The 19,237-nt window shown below is 46.1% G+C and overlaps 1 protein-coding gene across 2 annotated transcripts in view; it reads right to left on the bottom strand.

The window, feature by feature from the left end:
* Positions 1–1,020: 1,020 nt before the first annotated feature.
* The window catches only part of MAN1B1 (mannosidase alpha class 1B member 1), a 727,728-nt gene continuing 709,511 nt past the window's right edge, over positions 1,021–19,237 (bottom strand). For both annotated transcript variants that reach the window (XM_069609733.1, XM_069609734.1), the window contains one exon: positions 1,021–3,580. In XM_069609733.1, the coding sequence (XP_069465834.1) occupies positions 3,380–3,580 (201 nt within the window). In that variant the 3' untranslated portion in view covers positions 1,021–3,379. The remainder of the gene's footprint in view (positions 3,581–19,237) is intronic.

The raw sequence follows: 19,237 nt of genomic DNA on the forward strand, positions 1-19,237 counted from the left end.
GTTGTAGTGAGTGTCTCAGGGGAAGATTTCGATGAATCATCTGTTGGTACGCAGTGTAGTGTCAGATCTGTGAGTGGCTGGTGCAACCCTGCAAGTGTGGCAGCTTAATTGCCCCGGTTTAACCATTCGTTGGTCCCACAGATCAAATTCCAGAAGTCTAATTCTGGACTTCCAAGACTGGGTCAAGCGGGACATGATCCAAGAATGGATTGTGAATACAGGTGAATGTTATTGGTAAACCGTAGGAGTGCAATGGTCAAGACTAATATTACAAAATGTGAAAAGCTTCGCCCCGTGATGTACAAAGAGATGTTATTGAGATCATGGTCATTGTGGTGACCCCCAGATCAAACAGGAGTTGGAACCTTGAATCAGATTCCTCACTTGTGGGTCATTGTGATGAAACACATAACATGTAGTGTAGAAGTGTTTTCTTAGTGGTAATATAATAGATGTATATAAAATTATGACAACAGTTGCTTATATCAGTGTGTGTGTGTGTGTGAAATGAACAGTCCAATGAGGTACGTTATCCTTTTAGCCGATCTCCAAGAGCCAAGCTACCAAGTAGGATTGTGTTGAAAACCTTCACCAGTTCTTCATTTTGAATCCACAAGTCCGATCCACACGAGACCACCAGCCCCTTCAGTGAACAGTAGATTACCAAAAACCTACATAACAATAACATGAGCAGAACCCAGCCCAAGATAAGCAGGGAGCAGGGTCTTTGTGCTACTCCTGTGTAAATAATGGAATTTGACAAGTTACGCGACATCCATGCTCTTTCTACCTACTTACCGCTTTCTACCCGCACAATAAAGCATACTCTCATAGAATGTCTATTGTTCTACGTAAGACCCAATTACTTTAAAAAGGAATGCAACATAACCTTCACAACCAGCTGTAAAGCAAAAACCAGTTTCAATACGACGCTAAACATTGCAAAGATTGCTATTGGGATCATGACTTGGACATACACAGACTTGTGACCACAAACATAAATATGCTGAGATGCATAACAACTTTAAAATAAAACAATAGATTTATTCTAAATAACCCTATATTTTGTGTTTAAAAACATTTATAAGAGTACATATTGCAGTTTCTGGATGTGGGAATGACAAAACAGATCTCAAGCTTGCAAACGTGGCTGTCCTGTTGGCCTCATTTCTGACATCTAATTCGGTATGTCCCATTTCATATTAATACACAGAATCTGTACATTCATGGACTGCAATGCGCTGATTTTTTTTGTTCAGGTAAAGACGAGGAAGAGCAGGGGTTTGCCACAGACAGTTTTAAACAAAAGAAACTACAGCAATACATACATTTGCAATGTCACTGCTGCTCTCTGCTAGCTTACAAATGCAGGTCCAAATCTTTAAAATCTCTCATTAGGCGACAGATACATTCCTAGCTGTGCCCTTGCTTGACAAATGCATTGCTTTGTCTTTGTGGGCATTACAAATTAACAAGATCGATCACAATGTTCCAACTTGATGTTCAATTTGACTGTATCATGTATGTTTTGAATTGGTCCAACAGTCTTATGTTTAAATGCCACAACCTTTTCTTTTGTCCACATCTTAATGTGCCATGGTACAATTACTATACAATCCCCCAAAAAAGACAGCCTGGACATGAAGACCACAAAATATGTCTCAGGGAAAGTAAGTCAGTAAACAAGTTCAATTGCCACGTCTCCTTACAAACCATATACACAAAACAGCAAGCACAGATTTAAATAACTAAATATGTATTTATACATATATCGAATTGAAAAAGAATATATACATTCACCCCTACTGTACGGCGAGCAAGGAGGGGAACAATTAGGTCAAATCCACAGGAAACCATTATTTGTGGAAACCGCTCAGTCCTGTAATTCTTTCAAAACTATACATTTTTTGTAAATCCAGTTTCAGGATTTTGTAGGTGTTGTACAAAATAAATCCAACAAAAACCTTTTTAAGAGGCAAACAAAATTCTACATTTTCCGTCAACATTTAAATCAATATACGCAAGGTTTTTCTTAGCTTTTCCCCATTTAAAAGTGTCAAGATGAATTAGTTAATTTTGATTTCTAAAATTGTTCTTTCTTTGACCGTTGGCATTTCCTGGTTACACTTATCAGTGATGCTAAAAGCCTTCATGAAGTCATGTCAAGGATGCCAGAATTCTGAAGTGATGTCAAATGCATAACATTGTGTCATTGCGCAGGGAGAACAGAGGGGAAATTACATTTGTTTTGCTAAGTACTCCAACGTTGTAAGATAGAGAACTAGCTAGAAAAAAATTATCTTATCTTATTATATAGCATGGGCTATAGTGTCTCTTAATTATCAGACGAACATAGGTAAGCAATGGGAAAAAGCCAAATGATCCTGTCAACTTCATGAATAGTTTACACATCTTACTCATGGACTATCTTTAACCCTATAAACCCCATTTGTTTAACAATAGGTATTTTAACATACCCTGTAAAACGCTTGCAAGAATTTGTGGAAGTTACAGCAACATCACCAATCATTTCCCCGATTCTCAGACCATCAAGAGACCGAGCTAATGATTTTGAGCTGATGTATTCAATATAGAACTCACATAAGAAATAAAATTACAATTCTTTGTTTGAGCTGTACAGTAGGGTGGGGGTCTAAAACTCAAAATATCAAACAGCACTGGTTATTTTAATAGGTTGAGGACTACTTTGATTGTAAATCACAACTCTGTCATAAACTGTTCACAGTGTTTTGATAGGAACAAAATTAATACAGAGAACACATTCTCTGCTATATAATTCAACTGAGCTTCAAGTACGGACAATTCTCGCATTATCGACATTTTTCTCTAAATTGCAGATCTATAAAGGTTTGTGGTAAATATGCACAACAGGAATGACTGAGCATTTCCGCTTCTTCGTCTTCTCACAAATACTGAAGTGTAGGATTGTTCTCGTTTTTTCATCAGATAGTCCTATGTTAAATTCTAAAATGAAAATGCAGACTTCATCTGAATCCAAGCTACTGTAGGGAGGATGTAAAGATAAACAGTAAACAGCTATGTAAAAATAGGAAGAGATTGTGAACCGTCCACCTGAGAATTGGCTCTTCCTGCCCCCTACTCCAAGACAGAGGCTACACTTTTTCAGAATAAGAGCAGCAGGTTAATGTGCAATTAGAGTCAATCACAGTGTATTCATCCCATCGTAACCCAATGTGCATCAGACAGACTCACTGCACACGGATCAGTGAGAATAAATGGCCCCTGCCCAAGACTTCCTGCCTCATGTCTGTACCAGCCAGGCTCTGCATCCGATTCAGAATCTTACAGTAAACTGAACGGCATGCAGGACATTATTCCGTTGCCCTAGAATTGTGTTTTAGGATGGCCAGATAGGAAGCGGATGAGCTTCTGTATTGAACACGTATTTATCCAGGTTCACAAGGTCCATGTCATCAGAGAAGAGAAGAAACATGTATTTCAAGGTCTCCCCCAAAAAAAAGCTTTCCATCTTGTCTTTTGGCTCTGGGTTACTTGGGTTCTGCACATTATTTATGGAGGTAAAGCCACCAGTAGAGACCTGTAAGAAAAACAGAAAAGCATTTAACATGTATACCATGTGTTTCTATAGAAAATTAAACAATGGTACAGAATAAAGTCGCTAGAGCCCCCTTGACCTCAAAGCTCTTGCTACAGATGAAAACAGGGAGAATACCTAGCTAGTCAATGTATGTTGGTAAGTAATTATTATTATCAGGGTACCACAAACATACACCAAGCCATGTTTCATATAATTTTCCAACTTGCAAAGAGTCTCCGGTCAAACATTTAAAAAGTGCGATAATATTACATCACTGAGTATGGACTTCCATGGTCCCATGGAGTTCTTGTTCTTGCTACCCTATCACTTTAGCTTCCAAAGCGAGTAATGTCAAGATATGTTTCGAAATACATGCAGCTTTGGACAGAAGCCAAAATGTTAAAGGCTGGAAGGTTATGGTGCTGAAGTCTCCTATACGAAGTGCATAGCATTTGGTGGCTTGTAAAGGATTTTCGTTGTGAGCAGGTAGAAAATCTCTGACTCAACCTAATCACCATTAAAATCCCATTCTTGGGCGACTGCTCAGCGACCTCGTCAACCCCACAAAACAATTGCTAATGCTCGACTCATGGTACTGTATAGATGGGCGACATACAGCAGGGCTTTTATATTAAGGCAATTCAAAGCAGATGCATCATCAAGTGCCAACACTGGGCCCGCAGATGTTTCGTAGCTTCCCCTAAAGGAGCCATATTGATCTCATCTTACCTTTGGCAGCACAAAATAAACAAACACCTCCTGGAGAGCCAAGAACACCTCTATGCTCTGTTCTAGGCTAAGCAGCTTATGTGGAGCTTGTTAGACTATGTCATTGTTCTAGAGAGTAAAGTTCAAACAAATCACATATAGATCAATGACAGCTATCCAATTAAAAAAAGAACACCAGTAGAGAATAATAATACAAGATGGACAGGTGAGTTCGGCCAGGCTTCAGGAATGTAGTTTCTTTACCTTTGAGAGTATTTGGCACGCTCAGGCACACATCTCTAGTGGCAATCTTGTGATAAAACAGAAACAAAAAGGAATGGGATGGCAGTACAAAATGGCTTATTCCATGAGGCAAGAATTCAAATGTCTGTGTTCTTATTGATTTATAAATTATCAAGGGCGTCCCCCATATCACCACCAGCTAAACCCATCACACCTCATTTCCAATTATCTTTTCCTACCTTTGAAGGGATACTTTACAACCGGGGGGGGCAACTGCCACAAACCCCTGAGCACCATTTCAAAACTCCTCTCCTTACCTTATTTGAACCACTCTGATCCCAGACATGAGTGATTTTTGTTCTGATGAATTTCATGATTTATTAAATTAAAGTAGCTATGTTTTTTGTTTACCAATTTTTAGTAAAAGTTGGTTTCACCTCTTCATTTTCAGTATTCTTCATTTTTCTAAGGTTATTTTTTACAATGTGCTGTCTCAAATAGAACTCATGTTCTACTTGTTTTGGACAGGACTAAGTCTCCCTGAGTATTGGCTCAATTGACCGAAAAAAAAAATAGAGAAGACTCTGAAAAAACAATATGCAGTAAAAGCTCGAGCGCTGTAGCAGAAGGACTCCCAACACTTGAACGTGCGGTAACAATCTGTAGATGCTGCCAGAGGAGGGGCTTCGGTAGAGGGCAGACATTGGCTGGGGGCAGTATGACCCAGAGACCAGTGATTGATTATTAGGAGAAAGACATATCAGAAACGAAACAAACTCATTTTTTCTTTACCAAGGATTCCCAGCCTGACAGGGAATATTCATGAGCATGTGAATCCATGCCAGCCCCCATGCTGGAGAATTAAAAAAGATACAATGAGGAACTTTTGTCCTCAATTTGCAGCCAAGTGTTGAAAACTAGACTAAGAAGGTTTGTGAAAATGCATTGGTCCAGGTGTGCAGAATGAACTGCAACCTGGGAACCAGAATTATGGCAAATTGCACATATTGTGGAAACTAGACCTTAATTGCTGGGATCAAATGAGCGATGGCCAGATGAGAGAAAATGAAAATCAGGTCACATGAGTAATCAAATAAACAAATGTCAGGCAGCCCAGGTAACACCTACTTAAATCACAAGACCACTTCATCTTTCAGCCCATGTATGAAGTCCATAACATATAAGAAACGTTCACCATCTCCTAAGAACTATTGCTCATTAATGTGCTCCATGACAAAAGACAGCTCTCCCTACCTTTGTCCTTTGGATCAGAAGGGAGTGCTTCTGCAGCCCATCAAAATAAGCTTCCCAGGATACTGCCGGAGCCGTGAGCTACCCAGATGCGGTAATAAGGTGGGACCTGCAGATCCCCCTCAAAACACATGGTTATACTCTAACCCAAGTGAGGTTTTCTCCCCACTCTAGTGCAGTATTAAACGCTTTCCTCTACAATAGATGCCCATTGCATATATGGATGTCTGCGGTGGATGGGCGGGTGGTCCGGGGGCGGGGGTCCTTGAGGGCTAAATACCATACAAACTAATACTATAACTCAGACGAACCCCAAAGAACATGGAGAACAAAGTGGCTGGGAGGAATTGGCCAGACTGTCAAAGGGATACTGATGTAAGAGGCACCCTGCTAAAAGGTCCCAAGGGGCAAGGAGAAAGACGGAGTTGAAATGCAGGAAGATAAAAAGGAGGCTAATCAAAATTACGATTTGAGCTTGAGGTGCTAGTGAGGATCCCTGCATTTGTGAACATTTACTTGCATAAAGAGATACAGAAGTGGAACAAAAACCTGCTACCTGGGGTAGCTGGGAGATGTAGAGCCAGAGTTGGGCAGGTCTTCTGTCTGACATCATGACGGCCTGGGGGGCAATTAAATATTCAGAGCAACCCACAATTGGAGGGGAAACAAGGACTGGGACAAACTTAGCCAATTTGGAGGCCCCAGTGAACTATTAGAAAGTGCATATCAATTTAACAAAAGAAGACCAACAGAGCAGGAGAACACACACTTTGAAAGGCAGTACAAGAGCAGGCTGAATCATTTCATGCTGGTGAATGCCAGGAGCAAACTGGGGCATTGCAGACTGGGGAAAGCCAAGAGCAGAACAGGGCATTGCAATTTGGAGAAGTCCAGGAGCATAACAGAGCAACACAGTACAGACAGTGGCGTGAGATGCATTTTCCCAAATGTCAAAAGCACCAATGAGGATGAAATGTTAACAAGCACAGGCCACATCCAAGTGCCCAATACGGTCCATAAGACCAACAAGGAAAAGGTTCTAAGCGGTCCAGAGTTACTTGGGAAGGCAACCCCACTGAATTTGACAGGAACTTTGGCACAGAATGAGAAGGGCATGCTGTTCTTTATGTAGAGATTGAAGGGCACCCACGTAATAGTGAACTCGGGTCAGGGAGAGGTGGATGGTCAGCTGGGCACTATATCCCTGTGACTTACCATCTGAAAGAAGCATGTGGGTGTTACATCCCTGTGGCTAGCTTGAGCAAAGAAGCAGCTAGGCGCCGTATCGTGTGACTGAGTTTTAGCCAAGAAGCGGTTGGGCACTATCCCCGAGACTGGTTAGTTTGGAGAAGCTGGGGGGGAGAACAGTACCTTCACTAGAGACAGGCTGTTGGAACTTTTCAGATTGTCCAACTATAAAATCTTTTTACTTTGGATAATGCCAGAGGAAAACCCTTTGTTGAGTCGGAAAATACAAATTCCTTAGTCCTATAGGCATTTCTCCACATTGCTTCCTTTTTTGCTTGAGAGAGCAAACTGAAGAGCCCTGGCAGAGGTATCCCTCAAGGAGGGAGACACCTCAGTCTGCAAAGGAACCGTAGAATCCATTGTTCCAGGAATCCTGGCACTATTCACACCTGGCGAAGCATGCTTAGCCAATCAGGTGGTTGGGAATGCCGGCGGAATCTGCCAGTGTCCTCACTCGTTTTTCCAGCCACACGAGCGTCTTCTCAGGTCTTGCCATCCTCCCTCAGAGAACCCCTTCCCTTACTGCCTCAGGCCACAACGGCATCCCAAACCTCAACTTTCCTACTGGCATCACGGTCGCCTTAACGCAGCAGCTGTGATTCCTCAGAGATGGCAGTCCCTTTTCTATTTCCTACAGCAGTGGACATCTTTTTTTTTGCAGATGGGAGATTGGGCTTGGGCATGCGCATTACACGTGGAGCCCAGACCACTTGCACTCTAGAGGGTGGCTTGGGGTGTGAACAGTGGTCAGTCACATTCAGAGGTGTACAGAGCGGGTAAGGGCCCTCAGCCCTTGCCAAATCCCTCGCTTCGCTTGGGCTTACCCGGGGCTTGGCATGGCAGGCCATTACAAGCTCTCTATGCCCCCCAAACATGGAGGTGATTGCTATATTTGTTGCATCCTGACAGTATTGGTTTACATGATTCCCAGTTGTGTTAATGTTAAAATTCTAGACAAACCATGTGCATGTAAACGCAATCATCGACACATTTGTGTGTCACGGTTTGCTGATGTGCCACAGCACTAAAGACTTAATTTTATGTGCTATCAAAGTAAACATTGCACAAAAAGCAATGTAAGTAGAGAGCGATAGTTTGAGTCAAGTAGAGAATTCGAGGTAAGGATACAGATATTCTAGTTTTAAAGTCAGCAACTTGTAACTTAATTAAATCTGTCTTTGAACATCAGTATGCAGAGCTATAATGCAATCATTTTTTAAGAATTCCCACACAAGTGTCAGCTAAAGCATATTTGTGTACAAGTCCGGAATCTGGTATTAGAATCATGGGCCTTATTTCATCAAAATCATAAGGGTGGTGGACATGACATCACACACATCACACACTGTACAATTCCTCAATGACATGCAACAAAGTTACTTGTTTGTTTTCCTTGCAGGAGAGTAACAAAGTTACTCACCGTAGTGACTATCTTATTCCTAGTCCATAGTCCCCTTTCCTCCATACTTGTGGGACATTCCGTCCTTTGGGATGAGAGCACTTTTGTAAAAAAAGCATAAAGCATCAAAAATGTTGTTTTTGTCCTTTTATTTTTACGCAGAGCTACCGGACGTGGCTGTAACCCCGCCCTCCTGAGCTCCACCCCACGCATCTCCTTTCAGTCCTTTTCTATCGCCAGGTCTGAGACCATTTAAGCAATAATAGAGGATACTTTTTAGAGGGGATGGCGGGCGGGCGTATGGACTAGGAGTAAGAAAGTCACTACAGTGAGTAACTTTGTTATACTCCTACGTCCCATCCCCTTTCCTCCATACTTGTGGGAGAATCCCAAGCACACACCACAGGTAGTACAGGTGGATGGAAAAAAAAAACCTTTACTGGAATATGTTCTTCAGAACAGTCTGGCCGAATTGGGCATCGGCCTTGGATCTGAGGTCTAAGCAGTAATGCTTACAAAAAGCTGATGGGGAAGCCCACGTAGCCGACTTGGCGATGGTTTCCCAAGGGACATACCAACAACAGCCGCTTTGCCACGTACAAGATGAGCATGGATGCCCTTTGGTGGTTGAAGGCCTTGAGTGCTATAAGCTTCCGAAATACATGAGGCAATCCATCAGGAGATAGTTGCCTTTGAAGCTGGTTTCCCTTTCGGGTCTCCGAATGTGACAAAGAGTTGTGAGGAGCTCCTGAGTTCACTCGTTCTATCGAGATAAAACTTCAGGGTTCGCCTGACGTCCAAGTTGTGTAAAACTCTCTCGGAATCAGGTGCTGGGTTAGGAACAAAGACCGGTAAGGAGATCGATTGGTTCAAATCAAAATCGGTAACAACCTTAGGTAGGAAAGTGAGTAACGGATGTTCCACGGGAAGAGCTTGGAGCTCACTAACTTGCCTCGCTGATGTTACTCCGATCAGAAAGGCAATTTTCCAAGAAAGGTACTTAAGATCGGTAGTGACCGTGGGTTCAAAAGGCTTATGGCATAAGGCAGAGAGGACCACATTCAAATTCCATTTGGGATGAAGGGTGCGCACCAGCAGGAAGAGATGGAAAAGACCCTGCAAAATTTCTTTTAATGACTGGATTAGTCAATGGAAAAAGAACAGCTCTCCGTGGACAGATAGGCCGCAATAGCAGAAAAGTAAGTCCTGCATGACAGAACATGAATGCCAGAAGCTGCTAGATGAGACACAAAGGAGAGAGCAGTGTCGACCGAAGCTTGCCTGAGATCGAGCTGTTTAGCTAAACACCAATGGCAAAAACTGAGCCATGTGCTCCTGTACTGAGCCCTCGTAGAAGGCTTCCTGGCCGCTTGGATAATGCGCATATTGTCTTTGGACAGATTGAACTGTGCTAAGGAACTGAACTCAGGCACCAGGCCACCAAGCTAAAGGATTGTGGGGAGGGTTGCGACAAATCTGTGTTCTGGTGAAGAAGGTTGGGAATCAGCGCCAATCTGATCGGGGGAGTACCGACAGATGCTGTAGTTCTGAAAACCAGAACCTGGCTGGCCACCAAGGAGCCATGAACAGGAGAGTGCAGTTCGATGTGCTCCTGAGCTCACAGTGACCAGTGAATCAGAGGAAATGGAGGAAAAGCATAAGCTTTCATGTTGTCCGACGGAATCTCGAGGGCATCCCCCAGGGTGGACGCTCCAAGACCGTTCCTGGATGCATAGAGAGTTAATTTCTTGTTCAAAGCAGTTGCAAAGAGGTCCACCTTTGGGGTGCCCCATTGGTGGAAAATGTTGGGGAGGACTTTGCTGTTCATCTCCCACTCGTAACTGGCTGCCGACTGAGTGAATCCGCGGCCACATTGATGTGGCCTGGGATGTGCACCGCCTGGAGCCAAACATTGTGCCGGATGGCCCAGTCCCAAATCTGTATAGCCAGATCCACAAGAAGAGGAGACTTTGTGCCGCCCTGCTTGTTGATGTATAACAACATCGCAAAAGAATTGTCCGTGTGGACACGGACTACACTTTTGCTGATAGTTGGTTGAAAAGCTTTGAGCGCTAACAACACTGCCAAGAGTTCCAGGTAATTGATATGGAACTGCCTCTCTTGAGACACCCACACATCAAACACTCCAAGGTGATGTAGCGTCGCTCCCCATCCCAGAAGGGAGGAGTCTGTATTGACTGTTACTTGTGGACAGGGCTCCTGAAAGGAGGTCCCTCCTGAAAGGTTTTTGGCGGAAGACCACCATTGTAGATCTGCCGTCATGCAGGATGGAACTGGAATCATTTTGGAATCCGAGTCCGAAGCCTGGGACCAGCAACTCTGAATAGCTAGCTGAGTGCGTCTCACCTTCAGGCGTGCAAGAGGCAGAGCCAACACGCAAGAAGTCAGGAGACCCAGAAGTCTCTGGAACCACCAAGCCGTCATGTTAGAAGACTGGAGGAAGATTTGGCATGTGGTTGACAGGTCTGCAATCCTGTCCATCGTTAAGAACACTCTGGTACGGACAGTGTCCCAACAGAAACCCAGAAAGATCAGGTCTTGAGAGACCATCATGAATGATTTCTGCCAGTTGACTGACAGCCCAAGATGGAACAGGAGCTGAAGGAGTCATTGGAGATTGGTCCTAGCCGTCCGTGGGCAAGGACTGAGCAGGAGCCAATTGTCCAAGTATGGATATACATGAACCCCCTGCAGTCTGAGAAATGCTGCGATAACCAGCATCTTTGTAAAGACACGCAGTGCTGAGCTGAGACCAAAAAGTAGTACTCGAAAATGGAAGTGTTCCCCTCCCACTGAGAACCGCAGATATTTCCGATGCAGGCTCCAAATCAGAATGGGCATTTACGCATCCTGGAGGTCCACCACACTGAATCAATCGCCCTTCCGAAGAGAGGACTTTATTTGTCAGGGCGTGATAATCTTGAGTTTCTCTTGGGGAAGAAATAAATTGAACTGGGAAAGATCGAGGATAGAGTGCAGGTCAGCCTGGTTGGGTTTGGGTACTGAACAGATGGGAGTAGTGGCACTGCCCTTGCTCCCTGAGGGCAACAGGTTCCAGCGCTCTGATGTCTAGAAGTTTCTGTGCCTCGGCTCCGAGGGAGGGCGACCCAGTCTGCAGCAGAAGCCCGCCTGAGCGATGGACAAAACCCAACCGGTCTTCAGTGATGGTCTGCAATGCCTCCAGATGAGAAGAGATTCATCCTCCCACCAGAGTTTCATGAAACCGACCAGATATATCATTTGGATGACTTGTCGTCGGGGAGACTACCTGTTCCTGGAGAGGAGGCTGCTGGCTGAGAGGAAAAACCGGCCCCCTTGCCGTTGTTGATTATGGCGGGGCCTGCCAACCGGAGCTTCAGATCGGCACACACAGCGATACTGAAAACCCCATAACCCAGAGAACCGATAAAGACTTGGTGGTTTGGGACCTGGTCTTAAGTCTTTGTGAGTTTCTCATCTGTGGAGGAATGGAACAACTCCTTGCCATCAAAAGGAAGGTCCTGCACCTCCTTTGAGAACTTTGCTGCATGGAGCCATGCTTGGAGGGAGATGTCGACCTCGGTCATAACGCCTCAAGAAGAGGTATCTCTGTGGTGTGCCGCAGCCTCCAGCAAATCCTGTGCCAACACTTTGGCGTCCGACAAAGCGGCTTTGAAGTCATCTATCCTATCCACAGTAAAGAAATTCTTGGAAATAGGCTAGCTCTCTCCTCAGCTTAAGATTGGCTGCTGCCAGGATGAGCTCAGTGTTAGCCTGATGAAGTTGGAGCACCAAATTGGAAAAGGCTTCCTTGCCAATGGCGTCAAGAAGTTTATCCTCTTTAGAGAGGATTTGGGCTTCTGCAGTGGAGGATGCAGAGGCCGGCTTGGACTGGAGGGTAACTGCTGCCACCACCATTGACGATGGCAGCGGACAAGCCGACAAGGCTATATCTTCCGAGGCGTGAAGCTTGTATCGATCGTCAATCCTCTTGTTGAGATGCAGCCCGGTATGGGGTTCGTCCCAGACCTTACGGGCCTCAGCCAAGACGTCCTTTTAGAGAACAGGCCGGTGCGATCCTGACGTGATAGAGTGAAGGCTCCAGAAAGCACCCCCTCCTGTGGAGTGGTGGCCTTGGGCACTGGATTATCAAGTAAAGCCATCACATCCAGTACCCGGTCATGCAATGCTCTAATAGAGCAGGGCTGTTCATTGCTGTCCTGGTCCGCTTGGCCCTCGTCCAGTGAAGCGGGAACAGAAGACTGATTTACTACATGTGGCGTCTCGGGGCCTAAAATGTTGTTTGGCCGATCCCCCAACGTCTTTTCTATCGGGGAAAGCGGAGGCAGAGGAGGAAGTGGTGGAGGAGTTACGGCAGGTAGAGGTGGAGGAGGTGGCACCACCGGGACCTGCGTAGGAACAGCCGGGGCCAAAGGCAGTACAGTAGGGCCCGGATACATTTCCCTAAACAGGCCCTTAAAGTATGCCTTCATGGGATCAGAGTGCATGAGCATCTAAAAGGTCCCAAAAAACACATCCTCAGACGAAAGTCTAGACGCTGGAGTTGGTAGAGGCCGCTCTTGAGGGGCATACCCCCATGAACGCAATGCGGATGGTTGCCAGGAAGGTCCACCACCGGCTGGGTCCACATAGATAAGAGGTGCGGAACCAGGGCGGGGGGAGACTGAGGCGGCATTGCCCGAGCACACCAATCGATTGAAGGGCGAAACGGGTTCTTGTTGACCACATGGCGTGGAAAAAACTGCTCAGCCCCAAAAGGAATGCTCCCAGCACCAGCCGCCATGAACGTTGGTGTAAGAGAGGTTTCCAAAATGGCCACCATAGACCGCAGAGGTTGAGCCACCATTTTGTCAAAACCAGAGGTGAACTGCGACACAGGAGAAAGTGAGGCAACTGTCTCGTCATGGGAGTCAGGGGTCTTAAGTGACATTTAAGCCTTGAAGCAAGGATCCTCAGCCGAGCCGGTACTGGCAGATCTAGAATGTTTACCCGACATCTTAGGGACTGCCCCAGAATTAGCCTCCAGCAGAGGAACCTCGGCAGAGCCGGTATCCAAAGGCCTGTGGTGCGTGACCGCCTTTTTTTGCCCCTTGACAGAACCAGTACGACCCTGAGCGTGGGAAGGTTCAGGAATGTACCTCACCATCAGGACCCTCAAAGAGGAAGCCTCAGTTCTGCGGGTACTGGATTTAGCCCCAAGAAGAGGAACCTTGGGTTCTAACCCGGGACGTTTAGCTCCTTCAAAAGTCGCAACTCGGTGTGGAAAGCTCCAGAAACTGAGACCTCAGGGCGAATCCCAGAGTCGTTGTGCAAAGCTCCAGAAATGGAGACCTCAGGGCAAAGCCCGGTATCCAGAGCCACAGATGAACTGGGCAGAACTTTAGTCCCCTCCCGGGGAACCTCAGAAGAATGTCTGGTTTTGGTCGGCCCACTTTGGGGCCCCTCAAAGGACCCTCCTGTGTGCCTATGAGGGTGATTGTGGGACACCTCAGAGATGGCCCTGGTAGTAGAACTACAAGAGCCTTTCCCAGACCTGGAAGACCCCCAGAAGGAGTCCCCTGGCCGGGGCGCCCTAAAAAGTAAAGAACTTTCCGGGCGTTTTCTTCTTCTCGTCAATGAAGAGCTGCAAATGTGGTGGAGGAACGCGTTGAAACACCTCCTCCCACCAAAGAAGACGATGCTGGAGTGCCAGGACGGAGAGGGAGTCACAGAAGAAACAGGAGTCCCACCGATGTTCCGGGCCTAGACACTCTAGGCAAAGAGAATGAGGATCCGCCCTCACGAAACGATGTTCGCAGGAAGAACAGGTCACGAATCCCAGACACTCCAGCATGGACAGAAGAGTAGATGACTGTGGAACCAGAGCAGTAGAGAAGGACAAAGGGAATAAAAAGAAAAAATTCCTGGTGATGCTAATGCGGTCCAGCCCCGACCACGCAGAGAAAAGGACTGAAGGGCGATGCGCGGGGCAGAGCTCAGGAGGGCGGGGTTACAGCCAGGTGTGGTGGCACAGCATAAAAAAAAAGGACAAACAACATTTTTGATGCTTTTACACAAAAGTCCTCTGGTCCCGCCCCGAAGGACGGAATGTCCCACATGTATGGAGGAAAGGGGACTGGACATAGGAGTATTAGAGAACACTTGGTGTGGAGGAGATGGAGAGGGGCACCTACTTCGAGATACAACCCCTGAAGCCGGCATAAGGAGGATTCACCCAGACCTCCCTGAGCCCTTCATCAGTTTAGCCCCAAGGTACAAACAGTACTTAAAATAACGAAAATACGCTAGGTCTGTAAGGGGAAATATACTTAATTGATGTAGTGGACAAGGGAGTATCCCTAATTCCTGATCCATCTCCAGTTCCGCAAAGCAAATTCTATCGTAATATCGATGTTTTTCATACATTGGACAAGGTGATTTTCCTTATTGTTGAGCATGGCCCAGTGGTAATTTGGGGGAGGGGGTTAGGGGAGGAGGGTTTACTGGACAATTTAGACCTCATGAGGTCGGCAGTGTGGAAAGAAAATCATCATGAATGCAGCAGTAAATCCGTTACCGCCACATTCCCGCACCACTGAACTACGAGATTGGCGGTAGGGGGGCAGATTTACCTCCAGTAAAAAGTGTATGCTTTTTGCATGAGTGTGACACAAGTCAAGTGTCAAGGACAGATAATACACGTGAAGGCAAAAAACAAAAAAAATGCCCTGCCACAACACTTAGATGGAACACTACTCTTGGTAACAATCCTTCGCTCACTCTCAAAATTCTTCCTCGCCATGCGCGATTGGAGAGGTCACATTTTGAGGCCTGCACTAGAGCTATGCAGAAATTGCTAGTGAGAAATTGAGAGGTATCCTCATTTAAACAGGAGTTAGTTGAGGGCTTGAATGTAAATAGGCCTTGGATTAACAGTAAATGCCAGAATTGTCAGTACCAGTTGTGGTGGTAACTTACGTACAACCCACTGATCTTGAAACAATCAGAAATATCAGCATCTCACAATCTAAATGTTTCCATGTAAAATGTGAATAAGTAGTAACGCAGACAAAGCACAATTCCAGCAGTAGAAGAAATCCAGAGTCAGGCTAAATTATCAAGTGTTTGTGTTTACCAAAACATAGCTCTGAGCCATGAAGGATGTTGCATAACAGCAGGTGGAATAGGTGTACTGCACCGTTACTGTCATTTTCAGCATACGCTGTCCAACCGATGTCGTCCTGTTCAATTCCAAAGTCTGCCCAAATCAGGACGCCTCTGGTCTTCTCCAGCATCTGCCACCCAAAAGGGGCATTGTAAAGACCCAACCAATTTTAAGAAATAAATGACAGGCGGTACATAGGTCATGTGATTCAAAAAGCTAATGGTTGGCGGAGGATTAGGCCTAGCAATTCCTGACCACCACCTCCACCCACCTTTCTTTCAGGGCTGCCACGGGAGACCCGTTTTTTGTATACCATCACGGAATCAACAGCACACTTACCAGGCACAAAATACTGTGCACGAGCCATAACTACACACTACCAGATAGCTCCAGCGGCACCAGGCTTAGCCCCTATGGCCTGTGCTAACATTGTCACCTGGCCGGTTGTCAGCTTTTGTCCTATTTCATTTAAATTGCATTACATCGTAGTGCCGCACATATTCATTCCTCAGACTATGCGAGATAGTCTATTTAAATCAGGCTTGTGGACATCTAACACCATTTTGTGGCATCATTTCGGTACGAACTCAAATGCACCATAGAAATTCGAAAGCAGGTGTACATTATTTGGGCCTGCAGGAAGAAAACACGATGAGCTGCTGATCTCCCAAATGGTAGCATTTGCTTCTACTGCATAAAAAGTTATTCGATTTATGGCAGAGAACCCTCCCTATGGGCTACTTTTCGAAATGGCGTCAGACTTCGTCCAAATCCCCATGAGAATGTGTGCTATGAAACCTTCAACAGATCGCGAGCTATAGAATTAGCACTTCATAAAAAGTGTATGAAAACCCCCACATATGTTGCCTAAACAAACCTTCCGGACAGAGGCTCCACCAAATGCACATGTTTACGTTAAACTGGTTTTACATGGAAATATCCCAGCTTGCTTGACTCGTCTGCATGCTTCTCTCTAACAAATTGCCAGCACTTTCCTGACCTCTTCAATTCTTTTAACATCACATGTTTTGTAATCCAGACAAGAAAAAACATCAACAGCTTACATTCAAGAGGTTTATATACAAAATACATAAATCTAAATGAAGGTCTGTACACCCCTGGCCCCGCGGGGCCACAGTATGCCAGCTCTATGGGTAAGCCTACGCCCTCTGAATCTGCTATGGTGATTTTGCACAGTAGAAAAGTAGATTAGCATAGCATACACCTACATCTGGAGGAGAATTTAACCCTGCCGCAATTCAAGCCCTTAACTGCCCTCCCGCTTGAGCAGAGACAAAACCAAGCCAGAGCTTCCAGCCACGTGTCGCATGGAGAACATATTTGGTTGCAATGTGCTTAGACAATCGATTGAAGAAGTAGTTTTCTCCCGACTAAGTGTGTGCCCTTGTACCAGTGGTTGGCAACCTGCGGCCCTCCAGATGTTTTGGCCTAAAACACCCGTGCTGCAGTTCTTTCTATAAAACGTGACTGCGTAGTGTTACAATAACAAGCATCACTAACTTGTGAAAGCAGGAAAATGTTTTGTAATGCGAGTAATGTTAAACCGAATTCGAATATCCACTTTAAACACTTATCTTACCATTTTAGTGTTCACCTGAACAAATATGTGCGATACCAGATCATAGGTGTCTACTGCAGGCAAAACTGTCACCGACAACTTGTCTCTGGCGCCCTGGAAACATTGGAGGAATTTAACAGCAGTATTTCCCCTCATACCGGCTCTCTGTCTGCACTAAGAAGAGAGCCCACATCCAAGCCTGCGTCTCTTTGACGTCTAACAACTTGGCCGAACACATTAAAATCTTAAAGGAGCGGGCCAATCCTGCTGCAGTCTCTACTTCTCCTGTCCCCTCCCAGGCCCTCTGGAAGGCCCTGCCTTCTCATTTCAACTCTAAAACCCAGGACATCCTGTCCACCCTCCCCATCTCTCCTACTCTCTCTCCGCTACTTCCAGCCCCCCCTGTAGCCACCTCTCCACCCTCTTTCTCCTCCTCTCCTCTGTTCTTCCCCTGACAAGATTTGCAGGCAAGTCCGATCTATGAAAGACTCATCAAAACAGGTTCTTCCCGGTTTGTCCAAAACCATCAAGACCATATTGACACCCTCGCTCCTGCCCCGGTTGACTTCTGCAACCAATCCAACACTGGAGCCTTCCCCTCCCCTCTGAACTCATTTGTGCACCATCTTCTAAAGAAACCCACTGCTGACCACTATTGCCTGGATAACTATCGCCCAATCTCTATCACTCCTTTCCCGGGAAAACTCCTGGAAAAGCTTAATCTTCACATTCTTTCCGTTGGTTGTCTCCATGACCATGAGTCTGGCTTCAGAGCAGCGAGAAGCATGGACACTGCTCACCTAACATCTGTGAAGACCTGCGCTCCAACCTAGATTCTTATCTCCCCTCTGTCCTCATCCTACTTGATCTCTCTTCTGCCTATTAATACAGTCAACCATGCCATCCTGCTCAATCGTCTCAGTGATAATATGGGTATTAGTGATCAGGCGCTGGCCTGGCTGACCACCTTCCTCTCCAACCGACCCTCCCAGAGCCAACTCGGGTAATTCCTTTCCTCTATCTCACGCTCCACTTGTGGTGTTCTGCAGGGGTTTAACCTCTCTCCCCGGCTCTTCAACCAATATCTGGCACCCCTGGCCCACCGCATTGCTTCTCTGCGCTTCAACTTTCAGTGCTATGCGGATGACACTCAGATCGTTTTCAGGCTCCCCTCTGCCACCTCTTCTCCCTCTCTCATCTCCGACTGTCTGCAATCCAGTAGTGGTGTGCCGCCAATGACCTCTGCTTTAATGCCAGTAAGACAGAGATCCTCCTCATCGGCACTCCTGCACCTTCCTTTCCTGTCACTTTCTGGCCGGCTTGCCTTGGCCCTCTCCCTGTGCCCACCTCTGAGGTTAGGAGCCTCTGGGTCATCTTTGACTCTTTCATTTTCTCCACACATCTCTGATGTCTCTAAGAAGTCAAACTACCAACTGCACCTCCTCCGAGGTATTCTTCCTTTCCTCCCCTTCCCCCAGACACTCACTGTCCCTAGAGCTCTGGTTCTCTCTCGGCTGGATTATTGCAACAGCCTCTTCCTTAATCTGCCTTCTACTACTCTTCACCCTCTGCAACTCAGCCAGAACAGGACTGCAAGACATTCCCTTGGCCTCAAGCCCAGGGATCGTATCTCTCCGGCCCGGAAATCTCTTCACTGGCTCCCAGTGGCTGCAAGGATTAAGTTCAAGACCCTTTGCATTGTCCACAAGGCCTTCTGGGGCCTGGGTGCGCAATACCTTCAACTCTCCCTTTGGAAATACCTTCCTACCCAAGCTCTTCACTCCTCCAACTCCCTCAGGGTCAGTCGCTTCTACAAGCAACGAGTTGGTGTTAGATCTCTTTCTTCAGCTCGGGCCTCCCTCTTGAACAGCCTCCCTGACCCTCTGAAACTTGGAGAAGCATCTTCGGTTCTGGAAGCACCTCAAGACCCTCCTCTTTGCTTCTGCCTTCTCCCTTCCTCTCCCCTGCTGATCTCTGTTTCGGCACCGGGCACCTGACTACCCTCTGATTTCGGGCCCAGATCCCTGCCCACCCAGCCACTCACCCGCACTTCCTCCCGGCAAC

This window comes from Ambystoma mexicanum, chromosome 8, assembly GCF_040938575.1.
Source record: "Ambystoma mexicanum isolate Mex_15411 chromosome 8, UKY_AmexF1_1, whole genome shotgun sequence".
Taxonomy (NCBI): domain Eukaryota; kingdom Metazoa; phylum Chordata; class Amphibia; order Caudata; family Ambystomatidae; genus Ambystoma; species Ambystoma mexicanum.